General features: G+C 38.7%; 5 protein-coding genes and 1 non-coding gene across 6 annotated transcripts; 4 read left to right on the plus strand and 2 right to left on the minus strand.

Moving 5' to 3' along the window:
- Positions 1 to 278: 278 nt before the first annotated feature.
- Positions 279 to 3549, plus strand: RO3G_10535 (uncharacterized protein; the record flags this gene model as incomplete). The annotated part of the gene is made up of 3 exons (XM_067665120.1): positions 279 to 292; positions 357 to 1663; positions 1751 to 3549. 3 exons carry the CDS (start codon positions 279 to 281, stop codon positions 3547 to 3549), a joined length of 3120 nt encoding a protein of 1039 aa, XP_067521221.1.
- A 2530-nt stretch (positions 3550 to 6079) lies between these two features.
- On the plus strand, positions 6080 to 6190 carry RO3G_10536 (uncharacterized protein; the record flags this gene model as incomplete). The annotated part of the gene is made up of 1 exon (XM_067665121.1): positions 6080 to 6190. One exon carries the CDS (start codon positions 6080 to 6082, stop codon positions 6188 to 6190), a length of 111 nt encoding a protein of 36 aa, XP_067521222.1.
- Positions 6191 to 7374: 1184 nt separating this feature from the next.
- Positions 7375 to 8397, minus strand: RO3G_10537 (uncharacterized protein; the record flags this gene model as incomplete). The annotated part of the gene is made up of 2 exons (XM_067665122.1): positions 7375 to 7742; positions 7920 to 8397. 2 exons carry the CDS (start codon positions 8395 to 8397, stop codon positions 7375 to 7377), a joined length of 846 nt encoding a protein of 281 aa, XP_067521223.1.
- An 873-nt stretch (positions 8398 to 9270) lies between these two features.
- Positions 9271 to 9344, minus strand: RO3G_19120. The gene has a single exon. It is a non-coding gene; the product is annotated as a tRNA-Ile (tRNA).
- A 237-nt stretch (positions 9345 to 9581) lies between these two features.
- RO3G_10538 (uncharacterized protein) lies at positions 9582 to 10526 on the plus strand (the record flags this gene model as incomplete). Its single annotated transcript, XM_067665123.1, has 1 exon — positions 9582 to 10526. One exon carries the CDS (start codon positions 9582 to 9584, stop codon positions 10524 to 10526), a length of 945 nt encoding a protein of 314 aa, XP_067521224.1.
- A 350-nt stretch (positions 10527 to 10876) lies between these two features.
- Positions 10877 to 11789, plus strand: RO3G_10539 (uncharacterized protein; the record flags this gene model as incomplete). The annotated part of the gene is made up of 2 exons (XM_067665124.1): positions 10877 to 11710; positions 11781 to 11789. The coding sequence occupies 2 exons, from the start codon at positions 10877 to 10879 to the stop codon at positions 11787 to 11789; spliced, it is 843 nt and encodes a 280-aa protein (XP_067521225.1).
- Between the last annotated feature and the right edge of the window lie 110 nt (positions 11790 to 11899).

Raw genomic sequence — 11899 nt, forward strand, 5'->3', positions numbered from 1 at the left:
TCTGTGTTACCATATGATTGTCCAGAGTTTGCTCTTTCGAATGAACTATATTTCATTGCTATAGACTAAGAAATGAAGAAGATAGTGCGTATAGGCAAAATATGAAAACATGCGACCAGTTTTGACGGCCACTGTAAATCAAAAAATCACAGAAAAATCTATAACACAAACAACTTCGATCAGAAATTAAAACAACTCAGTCAACTCTATAAATTCAACAAAAACTTATAAAAAAAAAAACGAAACTTTAAAAACCATCAAATCTATCTGAAACTGAAATGGCTTATATACAGTAATGTAAAACAATATCCCATTCCTTATTCGGTTCAACCTAAAGTAATGGAAATAATTAATAGTTGGCTCGATGACGGTATCATTGTCCCCGCAAAACCTTCTGCATGGAATTTACCAATGACCGTAACGTTTAAGAAAAATCTTGATGGCACTAAGACAGATAAAATCAGATTAGTTTTAGATCCTCGTATGTTAAATAAGGTTTTACCTGTGGATAACCATCAACTTCCACTAATTAATGACATTTTTAACTCAATGACTGATGCAGTTGTCTTTTCTACACTGGACCTTAAATCCGCGTTCAATCAGTTCCCTGTTTTTGGCCCTAATCAACACAAGACTACATTTACTGCTCCTAATAATTTACAATACATGTACCGAGGTGCTCCTTTTGGCATTTCTACAATCAGTCAATTATTTTCTCGTATAATGTTAAATTTGTTTAAGGACTTGCCTTATGTGAAGTGTTTTGTGGACGATATCTGTGTTTTCAGCTCTTCCATACATGCGCATTTCCTTCATGTAAAGAAAGTTTTACAAATCCTCACAAATGCAAATTTAAGAGTTAATTTTGAAAAAACTTACCTCGCAAAATCAGCAGTTTATCTTTTGGGTTATTGTATCTCCGCTGAAGGAAAGAAAATTGATACCCGTAAACTTTCGAACATTCATGAATGGCCGAGACCGACCACTCAGAAGCAAGTTCAAAGCTTCTTAGGATTTGTAAATTATTTTAGACAGCATACACCTAATGCTTCATTTTTAATGGCTCCTCTGGATGCTTTACGTTCTCATGATGAGAAAATTAATGGTCCCTTTATTTGGACTTCTACACACCAGATGCATTTTGACAGCATAAAACGTATCTTATCCTCCGAATTGATTTTATCACATCCGGATATGTCACATCCTTTTTGCATAGCCACTGATTCTTCAGATTTTGGCACTGGTTGTTGTTTATATCAAGAGTTTGAAGTGACTCAATCTAATGGCGAAACATCTAAAATCAAAAGATATATTGGTTTTATGTCTCGTTCTCTATCAAGAAGTGAAAAACGTTACAGTGTCACAATGCGTGAATTGCTTGGTGTAGTTTATGCCTTAACCCAATTTCACAAATTTATATGGGGCACACGATTTACGTTATACACTGACCATAAAGCTTTATGCTATATTCATTCCCAAAAGAATGCCAATAGTATGCTTATTAAATGGCTTGACGTTATTCTTGACTATAATTTCAATGTGGTTCATGTTCGAGGATTAGATAATATCCTTCCCGATAAACTCTCTAGGTTATACCCGCCAAAGGAGCCGGTTGAACATGAACAAGATCTTAATGAAGGAAAAAGAATTGCTTCCTTTCGTGGTAATTACGCTACTTCCAATAATATTAATAATAAGAAAAGACATAGAGCTCATGTCAAACATAACGTTTCTATTAACGTTGTTTTAGTGGACCACAAGCCCACGACTTCAGATGCACTACCGTACGTCTACCCAGCCACACATAGTGACGACACTGTTAATTACAACAGGAATTTAGACATTTCTAGTAATTTCCATTCTTTTAACAAAAAATCTAATGACTCTAATGAGTATAATGACTTTAATCGGCTTCACGACAAAAACATCTTTTATGTTCAGTCTGCTCATTCAGTTTTCAAGGACTATTTCGTGCCCCCAGATTCTGAACATCGTGAGTTAATGACAGATGCCCACAACAAAGTTGGTCATTACGGTGCAGAGCAAATGGTTAAACGTCTTCACAATGAGGGTATTCATTGGCCAAATTTAATATCTGACTGTGTGAAGTTTGTCAGACAATGTAATGAATGCATGAAACATAATATCGAGAAAAAGGGATATCACCCTCTGCGTAGTATATACAGTTATTATCCTGGTGACCATTACGCTATCGACTTAGGTGGTCCTATGCATACCACTTCAATATCTAATAATAATTATTTTATGGTTATCATTGACGTTTGTACACGGTTCTGTATACTTCGTGCCCTGGCCGACAAAAAAGCAGATACAATTTTACGTGCACTGATCGATGTCTTTTGCATAATGGGGTTTCCTACAAAACTTCAAAGTGATAATGGGACTGAATTTAAGAATTCTCTCTCTAAAGATTTAGCTAATGCTATGGGTTATGATCATCGATTTATCACTCCTTTGCATCCTTCTGCTAATGGTTTAAGTGAACGCTTTGTTCAAACTGTTAAAAAATTACTCGCTAAATCTACGAATGGTGTTGGCAATGACTGGGATGCATTCCTTCCTTCCATTCAACTTGCAATGAATAACCGTATATCTAAACGCTTAAATTCTACACCTTTTTCTCTCATGTTTGCACGCAAAATGATTGAACCTTATGGCTTTAGATCTGATAAAGACAAGCTTAAGGAAGTCAAGGGTAAACCACCTATGTCGCATGAAGAATTAATGAAACGTATCGACTATATGACTGATATTGTTTTTCCTGCTATTGCTGCTAAAACGAAAGCTCAAGTTGAACTTGAACAAGCTAAATTTAACGATTCGCACCGATTAGCTGATTATGCACCTGGCTCTCATGTCATGGTTCGTATTCCAACTAAATCCGGTCAACTCGCTCCAGCTTATGAAAGGCCATTTACAGTTGTGCGTAAGAATCAAGGTAATGCCTATATCTTACGTGATGAAACTGGTGTCCTGATGCCTCGTTCTTATACCACTACTGAACTGAAATTAATTTCCAATGAAGAGATTATTGAACTTGATGATGAAGGCAATGAAATTCAAAGCTATGAAGTTGAAGCAGTTCTTAATCACCGAGGTCCTCCAAAAAACCGTGAGTACCTTGTACGTTGGAAAAACTACAGCAGTGAATGGGATGAATGGCTGACAGCTGATAAATTTAATGATCCAGACATTCTACGTAAATATTGGAAAAACATGGGACAAAAGTATGTTCCTCCTAAAACCGCTAAAATCACAAATTCTCCTTCTTCTTCTAAGGTACTAAAGACCAACCCATCTGGTACGATTAGCACTATGATGAAGTCTGTATCCCTAGATGATGACAATTCTAATTTGGCTGATGTCGCTGCACATTCAACCAACCCAAATTTTAAACGTTCATATCCTCACTCGATATCGCGCCAGTCTAAAAAAGCTCGTCGTGATAAACAACACAGACATTCCACTCCAAATGTGCCAGTTGCTGCTACTCGTACCAGCAAGAGATTGCGAAATTCCTCTTCATAAAAAAAAAAAAAAAAAAAAAAAAAAAAAAAAGTGTTTTTCAAAACAAGTCACTTTTTTACCGTAATCTCACACTGGTGGGGGGCTATGTCGTATTTACCTTAATAATTTTCTTAATGTCGTGTGAGATCACTCAAAAGATTCTTCAACTAATAATTTGACTGTATATCATATATAGCCCAAAGTGCTATATACGATAAACAGCCCACACAATTTATACCGTACTACCTCGGACCCTAAATCACATTATTATATTCTAAGACGTAGTTTGTATTGAATGGGCTCTCTCTCTCGTCCTTACTCAATAAAGAGGTTCAAGAGACTCATCGATTTTTCGACTTATTTTATTACTTTTATTAATCGAGAGAAATAACACGCCTATTCCACATATTTTCTTAAGCATATAAGGCAAGTACTTTGTTATAGTGAATAGGGTAAAAACAAAAGGGGGAATTCAATGGGAAATACAAAATAAGCATGGGTTTATGTATTTTTCAAGAGCTACTAAAGCTCACTAATATACTGTAAAATCTGAAAGCAAACGGGAGAGATATGAGGAAAATTGAAAGAAGGCTAGACAAGTACTATATTTTTGGCGAAAATTGAAATATTCAAAAAATCACTAAAAATGACCTTATGCCTGAGGGATGCCCGACACAGTTCCCGTTTACATATCATAATGTATATTTTAGACTGCCTTTCAGATGGTATATGCCACAAAAGTCGCAGACATATGGCGGAGATGCAATACTGATTTTCATTTTTGTGCACCAGTTTTGTCCGCTACTGTAGCTGATGACAAATAGATAAGGGTTACGTGTTCTTCTATTGTTATATTTGTCATAGAATACTCGTATATGATTGACTGCGGCTGACTGTGATTTAGTTCCTGGATTTAATATAGTTTAACCGTGCAATTACGCAGCATCTTATCCTTAATGAAGATTATCCGAATTAACCTGTAGCTTGTCTATTGGATATATTTTACATGTAGCTTATTAATACTGTTTTCATATCGAGTTATGAATGATGGATACATCATTAATAAATAAGTTCATTCCGTTCAAATTTTCATTTTTTCAAATTTTCAAATTGCGCGCCTCATACTTCCTTCAATACTTATCTAATAGGGCTTAAACTCTTTCGGATTTTTCAAGACATGTAGAAGATTTACTATGTGGGAACAGAGGCAGTTTGTGCCATTGTAACAGGATGTGCGCTACAAAAACCAAGAAAAATGGATTCCTTGCAGCAGTTTTGTGACCTACTGTAGGATTTGATTCCAAAAAGAGTAATGATTTGAGTGTGAGTTTCTTGCGTTAAGTGACCACCAGATCTTTTGAAGTAGATCAAACTATTTTGAGTAAAGTGAAATAAAAAGATAAAATAAAAGTAAAATAAAAAGGATTTACAATGAAGTGTATATACTTCAAGGGACTTCTTGTTCTTGATGTTAAGTAAAATAAAAGAAAAATAAAAGAAATTTACTTTGAATGATATTTATTGAAATAATCAAAAGTAAGTATAAGAAAAAATAAGTATAAGTAAGTGAAGTTAGAAAAAGAATAAGAAATATTGGGCTATTTATATATTTTTTTTGGATTTCTGATTATGAGTTGTTTTTGGTGATGTTTTGATAAAAGTTTTTGTATGAATTCATAGAGTTATATGAATACATAGAGTTGTATGCGTTTGCATTGCTGTATGAATTCAGACAAGATTCGTGACACCAAGAATTGAATTTTCTTCGTTCGTTGTGCTACTGTGAGATTCGATATGCTTTCTGATTTTTGGTAGGCTTGATATAAATTATTGAGATAAAGTTTTAGTAGTTGAATAAAGTATTGGATAAAGTAAGTTCCAAATAGAGTAGATAATTCGAGTTATAAGTTCGCTTGAGTAGAGTGACCACCAGATCTTGTTAAGTAGATCAGACTGATTTGAATAAAAGTAAAAGTAATGTGTAGAAGATAAAATAAAAAAGAGATTACAATGAAGTATATGATTCAAGGGATTATTGGTTCTTCCTGTTTATACAGTGGTTGTCAAAACTGGTCGCATGTTTTCATATTTTGCCTATACGCGCTATCTTCTTCTTCATTTCTTAGTCTATAGCAATGAAATATACTTCATTCGAAAGAGCAAACTCTGTACAATCATATGGTAACACAGACATCACAGTAGAGCCAGTATACTGGTAGTAATTGGCACTTAAAGTCCGATGGTACATGCGACCAGTTTTGACGGCATTTATAAGTCAACATTTTTACACACTTTATTTAAAAAAATCAGTATTTAGTCCAAAGACCTTTTGCTCTAATGACTGCAGCACACCTTTTCGGCATACTTTCGATGTATTTCTGGCATTCTTCTTTAGAAATGGCATACCAGGTCTGGCCTATACGCTCCCATAGCACATGCATACTACTTGGTGGTGTCTCATAGCTATGAAATAGCTCTCTCTTTAAATGAGCCCACATATGCTCTATGGGATTTAGGTCTGGTGATTGAGGAGGCCATTCCAATGCTTCAAATGGCTGCTGGTCAATCCATTCTTTCACTACCTTCGATGTATGCTTCGGATCATTGTCCTGCTGAAACACCATTTTGGAGGAATCCAAGCTATAACTTTCCATTGTCTTGAGTAAGTCATCTTTTAAGACCTCAAGGTAGCCTTCGCTATTCATACGATGACCTACATCAACTATCCACCCAACTCCTTCCCATGTAATGCAGCTCCAGACCATGATATTGCCGCCTCCATGCTTGACGGTTTGCTGTACATGTCGCGAGTTCAATTCCTCATGGGGTAGTTTCCATGCATAAGCCTTTCCGTCGGATGCAAAACGATTTACTTTAGTCTCATCAGAGAATATGATCCGTTTCCAGTCATCCACAGTCCAATGTTGGTGCGATTTGGCCCACTGAAGGCGTTTCACGATGTTTTGGCCGCGTAGCAAAGGTTTTTGAGGCTTGACAAACGCTATAAAGCCAGCTTTTTTAAGAACGCGGCGTACGGTACTGTCACTTACAGACATTCCAAATTCTTCTTTTAGAGCTTTTTGGATCTCTATAGCGTTATTTTTTCTTCCTAAGGTGACTAATCTCCGGATGTAGTTCACCATGCGTTGGCTAATTAGAGATGGGCGACCACCTTCATCAACATTTCCACTCATCTTAAGAGATGAGCGGTACTTCTGAGCAGTGGTACGACTAACACCAATTTGTTTTGCTATTTTGCTGTTTGACTTCTTGGATCTCAGCAATGAGTAGATGTTGTTTGCTTTGTCATTTGAAATTGCACGCATGTCGGATCTGCAATGGTATAATGTCTTAATGGAGTGCTGCAATTTAACAAAAAAACACTTACATGTAAATAATATTACGATGAAAGAAGAAAGAGAAGAAAAAAATATGAAAAAATTGCAATTAAGCCACATTTTTGTGACTATATTATGTTACTTACAAACGCCGTCAAAACTGGTCGCATGTACCGTCGGACTTTAAGTGCCAATTACTACCAGTACATTGGGTCTACGGTGATGTCTGTGTTACCATATGATTGTACAGAGTTTGCTCTTTCGAATGAAGTACAGTGGGTGAAAAAACTCTAAAAACGTCAGATATTTTTTCAGTTTTTAGCCTCTGTGAGCATACACAGCGACTTAAATCATGCAAAAACTTTATGACATACTTGTTGTACTGTCTATTACATGTCATGAAATTTTTAAGTTCAGATCATTATTTAACAGTCCGAAAAAGCGATAGAAGTGTTGTGGGCTTATTTTTAGAGTTTTTTCCCTTTACTTTTATTATATTATAGATGACTTAATACCGAGTAGATCCACCTTTGGCATCGATTATTGCCTTAATACGTGCAGGCATAGTGTCAATATACCTTATGCAAACTTCTTTATCAAAGGAGTTCCATTCCTTTTCAACTCTTTCCCACAATTCATGGACACCTTTGGCTTTCTTGTCATATAACGATAGCTTCAACTTCAAATGATGCCAAAGATGCTCAATAGGATTAAGGTCAGGACTTTGAGCTGGCCAGTCATCAATGTAGTTCACCCCCTTAGCTTTTAGCCATTGGACGGTTGACTTGGAACGATGCTTTGGGTCACCATCGTGCTGAAAATACGCAGTAGACCAATCCATATTATAGTACTCCATTGTTTCCCGAAGTGTTGTGTCTAATATATGTTGGTAAAGATCCGAGTTCATAGTTCCATCGTATATCTGACAGGCGTATCCGGGTCCCTCATACGTCATGCATCCCCACATCATCAAACTACCGCCCCCATGCTTAACAGTTACGTCAATATGATGAGGTTTAAGAGGGTCCCCTGGTCTTGACCAATAGTACTTACACCCGTCAGAGCCCCAAATGTTCACTTTTGTTTCATCAGAGAATACTACGCGTCGCCAGTCATCCGTAGCCCAGTTTTGGTGCTTCTTGGCCCATGCTAGCCGTCTCTTCATGTGCTTTGCGGTTAACAAAGGCTTTTTGACCTTAATCGCAGCAAAGAAGTTCATCGATTCCAACACATTTATAGCGGTTTTATATGATATGTAATATCCAAGCTCCATGAGCTTGCCATGTACTTCCCTTGCAGTCTTGAGTTGGCCTTGTAAAACTTGAAGTTTGATGAACCTCTTCGTCTGAGCGGACACAACCATAGGTCTACCACCAAGTCGACGCTGTCGGTTTGGGAAAAACTTGTTCGCATAGTTATTAACTGTTGCATACGTAACCCTAAAGCGGTTCGCAACCTCCATGGAGACTTTTCCAGCAAGTATAGCGGACTTTATATCGTTTTTGATGTCAGCAGAGAGAGATTTAGGCATGATTGAGGTGTTTAAGATATTTAAAAATTAAATGGAAAAAATTACGAAAAAAAGAGAAAAGCGACCCCTTTTATTCTTTTGGAGCCTTTATGAGTCATAATAAGTCATTAAAAGTCCGAGGAGTCTGTCGGTCGGTCCGTGTATCCGACATTTATGGAAGTGAAAAAACTCTAAAAATAAACCAGTCTTCTTCTAGCAGTTGTTTTCGGATGAATAACCACCATCTGAGATTTAAAATTTGTCATACTATTTTTTATTTTTAGTGCTACATATATGCAAAATTTCAAGGCGATACACCAATTTGGTAGAACATAACAATCAAAAACGCTGATAACGTCATAACGTTTTTAGAGTTTTTTCACCCACTGTATATTTCATTGCTTTAGACTAAGAAATGAAGAAGAAGATAGCGCGTATAGGCAAAATATGAAACCATGCGCCCAGTTTTGACGGCCACTGTAAAATAAAAAAGTATTTTGTTTCAAAGGAGATTTATTTGGATAAGGTAAGATAATAATAATAATAATAACGATGCTTGGTAAATTGTTGATATTTATATGTTTTTGGTTTTCTTGATTTTGTGCTGCTTTTGGGTTTTTGTGTTTTTCCTTTGAATTGTGAATTTTGTTGAGTTTTTCAATTTCATTGAGTTATCAAAACTTTTGAGAATATGAACTTAGTTCAAATCTGAACTTTCTTTGACAAGTGGCACAATTTGACTAAAAGGATCTATGATTTCGTCCCCCTCCAAAAAAAAAAAAAAAAAAAAAAAAAGAAAAAAATAACCACGACCGGAAAATAATTTATCCTTAGTGCGAAAGGAAAAAATGATGTACCGATGCCCAGAAGACATTGGAAATTTTCGACAAGATGTGGTCACTACGAGGGTCGAACTCGCGACCTTGGCGTTATTAGCACCACGCTCTAACCAACTGAGCTAAGCGACCACCTTTCTTTCGCTCTTCCAACCGTTACACAAGGTATTTATTTTTGCTCATCTTTGAACTCGATTTACAACACCAATACGATACATCCATCCACCATTTTAATACCAAAAAACGCGCCTTTTTTTTCTCTACAACATATATTTTTTTCAGCCCGAAAACTCTAAAATAAAAAAAATTAAAAACATAAACACATGTAAACAACCTTTTCACCCCTTGCTAATCTGCAGATGTCGCCAAATGCCATTACAAATGTCGACATGTCAAACCCAAAATGACATTTCAAATGTGTTCAAGTACCTTCTCAACACTGTTAACACGCTTCAAGAACGTGTTACAACTCACGACGACATTTTAAACGAATTGTCAACATTGCGTAATGAAAATGCAACATTAAAGGCCGAGATTGCTAATCTCCATGCCCAATTGAAATCAGCTTCCACCAAATTGTCAACTGCCACTGATTCCAATGTTGTCTCCTCCTCTGTCCCACTTGATCGTCCCCCTAATCAAGTTTCCAATGTTTCTGTGCCTACTTATAGTGCTGTTGCTGCCCGTGCTGGTCCCGAGCCAGTTACTAAAAAAAGAAAACTTGCTGCTAGCCGTACGTTCCAGCCGGTGGACCCCTCTGCTCCTCGTGGGTTTGAGTACTTGTACTTGAACCGTACTCGTAAACTTTCTCGTGCTGAAATTAGACGTAACCTGCGTCTGATTGGTTTTGATCTCTCTCGTGTCCTTGACATCTGCTTCCCTGGACCCAAGGTCATTGGTTTACTGGTCCATGTACAATACAAAGAAGAGGTGGTTTCTCTTCTGTCTGCTGCCAAGGTTCCGTTGGTTGACGGTTTTGATCCTCTGGATCCTGTCAACTTGGCGGATCCTGAGCTCCAGCATCTTTCGTTGGCTGACAAGGCTAATGAATGTGCTGAGCTCCAGTTCACTCGCTGCTCCCGTGCTCTCTCTCGTCTTGGTGCTGGCCGTGCTCACCTGGTGGGTCCCATAGGTAAGTACTTTTCATCCAAGGGTTGGATCGATGAAGACTCTTTGAGTCAGATTTTGTCCTCCCTTCCCTCTCCTCCTTCTGCTTCTCGTGGTCGATATCCGGGCGCTGCTTTCCGTGGTGACACGGTTATGTCAGATGCTTTGGTCTCTGATGCCGCTAGTGCTGGATCACACTCATTATGAGTGAGGTCCAACACCTTTCTATAAGCCTTTGGAACGCGAATGGTCTTCGGACCACGACCGTCCATGAGGTCTTGTCTCATTGTCTCTCCTCTACTCTCCTTTTCATCACCGAGACTTGGCTTCTTTCCCCTTCACTCCTTCCTACAGACTGGATGCAGTATCATGTGTATGGTGTTCCTGTACCTTCGGCCAACCGTGGTTCGATGGGTGTTACTGCTCTGGTCTCTCCTTCTTGTCCCTTTCCTGTTTCTCAACTTCCTTCACCGAATCGGTATACCCTTTCGTTGAAGGTCGGACCGTATCGCATTCATTGTTTGTATGTCCCTCCTCCTCTTTCTACCTCTGAATTTATGAATGTACTTTCCTCCATTCCTTCTCTTCCCAATACTTTTATTTGTGGCGACTTTAATGCTCGTCTTGGCGACCTCACTGGTGATGCATTGGTCTCTCCTCGTGGTGCTGCTATGGCTCGCTGGCTTGCTGATCGCTCACTTACCGTTCTGAACGGCCCACTGGCTCATGGTATTCCTACCTGGGTCGGGTTTCGTGATGATCGAGAGATGAGTAGCATCATTGACATGTTTTTAACAAATGCGTCATTGCTGTCTCCTCGCCTTGACATCGCGTCTGACTTGTCTCTTGGTTCTGACCATCGTCTGCTTACGCTATCATTCTCGTTTGCTCAGTCAAGTGCCTCTGAGTTGTCATCTGATACACCTGATACCACCACTCATCCTCGTAGACTATGGAACTTGTCTCGCCTTGGTGAACCTGATCCATGTCAACTGTATCAAGATACCTTTCGTTCGTCCTCTGCTCCTTTGCTCTCTCAACTGAAGAGGTTGGTTCAACACCCTCCTTCTTCACGTCCGCCTATTGACGACCTCAACGCGTCGCTCAACTCAATCATCTACCGCTCTCTTGACTCTTCTGTCGGTGATCGTCCTCCTCGTCCATCCCATTGGAAAAAGTATTGGACGCAACAACTACAAGATGCTGCTGACTACCGCAACCGGTGCTACCGTAGATGGCGTCGTGCCTTTGGCATCGACAAAGTCTATTGGTGGCATCAACACCAACAAGCAAATACCTCTTTCCGTCAAGCTGTCATCGATGCCAAACGCCTCTCTTGGCAAGCATTTTGCAAGTCTCTTGAGTCTGACTTTACTAAAGCCATCTCCAAAGTAAAGCAGCTCAAACGCCGTCATCTCACATCATCCCCATTCTCTCATCCTGATGGTCCGGCCACGGCAGTGGAAGTAATGGCTCGTCACTTGGCTTCTGTCTATGATGGTCTCTTGCTTCCATCTGTCCGTCCGCCTGCTCCTCCTGATCCGTCCTCTCTTGGTTTGCCCTTTGGTCCTCCTGGTTCG

Source organism: Rhizopus delemar, genomic scaffold (assembly GCF_000149305.1).
Source record: "Rhizopus delemar RA 99-880 supercont3.8 genomic scaffold, whole genome shotgun sequence".
NCBI classification, from domain to species: Eukaryota; Fungi; Mucoromycota; class Mucoromycetes; order Mucorales; family Rhizopodaceae; genus Rhizopus; species Rhizopus delemar.